We start from the raw sequence: 1,523 nt of genomic DNA, 5'->3' as shown, positions 1-1,523 counted from the left end.
TAATTTTCCCCAGTTACCTCTCTTTGCATCCAGCACAATCCTCTCCCTAAGAATGGATAAAACAGGGCAGTCCCTCTGTTTAACCATTGTGCATTCAGTACTGCAGGTGTATGAATGTTTCTAAACGGCGTTTCTTCACTGCACTGCGTGGCAGAACTGCACATACAGCAGCTCTGAACACCAGGCAGGGACAAAAAGGGATGAGACCCAGGGAGTCTTCAGTTCAGACACAAAAGCTCTCCATCAGCACCATCAAATACCATACACGTAACATAACAGTGCAGCTGTTTTACCGGATATCAAATGCCTTCACGTAGGGATTAATACTGGCAACTCGGATGGTGAGGAACTGCACAGGCACGTTTGAGTCCGGGGTGAGTTCATGCTGTCTGGAGTCTGTCACTGTCAAATGAATGTCCTGCTGCTGGGCAACATGTAAACAGTAGGTGGTCACTTTAATCACCCACGTGTCCGTAACGATCACCCTTGCTCCTGGGGCTCCGGTAGCAAATTTGTCGATTCTCCTAAATTCTGTATTGATGGAGGAGGCTACTGCTCTCCAGCCCGACTGTGGGAGAGCATGAACAGCAAGTAATCGGGCTAATGGGTGATTACTCCAACCTTTCCGTGACCAGTAATATGCCAGGGCACTGGTGACTGCTGGAAGGAGAACTGCGAGGAAGAAGAAAGTTTTCCATTCTTTTGAAGCCAGGTAGAAAAAGTAAAGATGTTTTTCAGGTGCAGCAAAGCACATACCAAGGTAATAACCTAAAAATGAAAAAAATCCTTGTTTTTAGAAAACAATTAAGTACACACATAGACATATACCCCTGAACCATAGAATCAGCCTGGTTGGAAGAGACCTCAAAGATCATTGAGTCCAACCCTACCATGGTTACTAGACCATGGCACTAAGTGCCACATCCAGTCTCACCTTGAAAACCTCCAGGGAGGGTGAATCCACCCCCTCCCCTGGCAGCCCATTGCAATGCCTGACTACTCTACGTGGCTATCTAACCTGTAAGCTCACCTCCAGGAGAGCTACTGTACTTCTGGATGACTTCAAATTCAGGCTTTAGTCCTAAGCAATCTGGGGTAAATTCTTACCCTGTCACTGATTTTCACCAGAATTATGTAGCTAAATGGAGCCGATTTGAATTTGCTGGTTGAATAAAATCACCGGTGAGATGCCACTTTTACTGAATGATATACCTAAAGGAAGACGATTTGAATTGGTTGGATGAATTACCTGCGAGATGCCACATCGTTTTAGCAGAATTATACGTCTAAAGGAAGCTGATTGGAATCCCCTGCTTAAATAAAACGCTGAAAACGGGACTGCACGGCGCAGCCAGCTACTTACAGAACTTACAAAGTGCACTGCGAGCTCGGGCGACACTAGAGCAGCATTTCCACGGTGTAACCCGACTCGGCCACACCCGCAGTGCCGCGGATCCCCCTCCCGGCCCGCGCCCGGCGCCCTCACCCAGCGGCAGCAGGGAGTGTGCCAGCAGCGTGCCCGT

General features: G+C 48.1%; 1 protein-coding gene across 1 annotated transcript in view; it reads right to left on the bottom strand.

Annotated features, from left to right (window-relative positions):
- The window catches only part of TMEM129 (transmembrane protein 129, E3 ubiquitin protein ligase), a gene marked incomplete at its 5' end in the record, with an annotated part of 6,897 nt that extends 5,377 nt beyond the window's left edge, over positions 1–1,520 (bottom strand). The window contains 2 exons of the mRNA XM_009081633.1: positions 294–768; positions 1,487–1,520. Coding sequence (XP_009079881.1) covers positions 294–768; positions 1,487–1,520 — 509 coding nt within the window. The remainder of the gene's footprint in view (positions 1–293; positions 769–1,486) is intronic.
- Positions 1,521–1,523: the final 3 nt, after the last annotated feature.

This window comes from Acanthisitta chloris, unplaced genomic scaffold (assembly GCF_000695815.1).
Source record: "Acanthisitta chloris isolate BGI_N310 unplaced genomic scaffold, ASM69581v1 scaffold16499, whole genome shotgun sequence".
Lineage (NCBI taxonomy): Eukaryota > Metazoa > Chordata > Aves > Passeriformes > Acanthisittidae > Acanthisitta > Acanthisitta chloris.
Note: the sequence above shows the minus strand (reverse complement) of the source record. Positions and strands in the feature narration are given on the sequence as shown.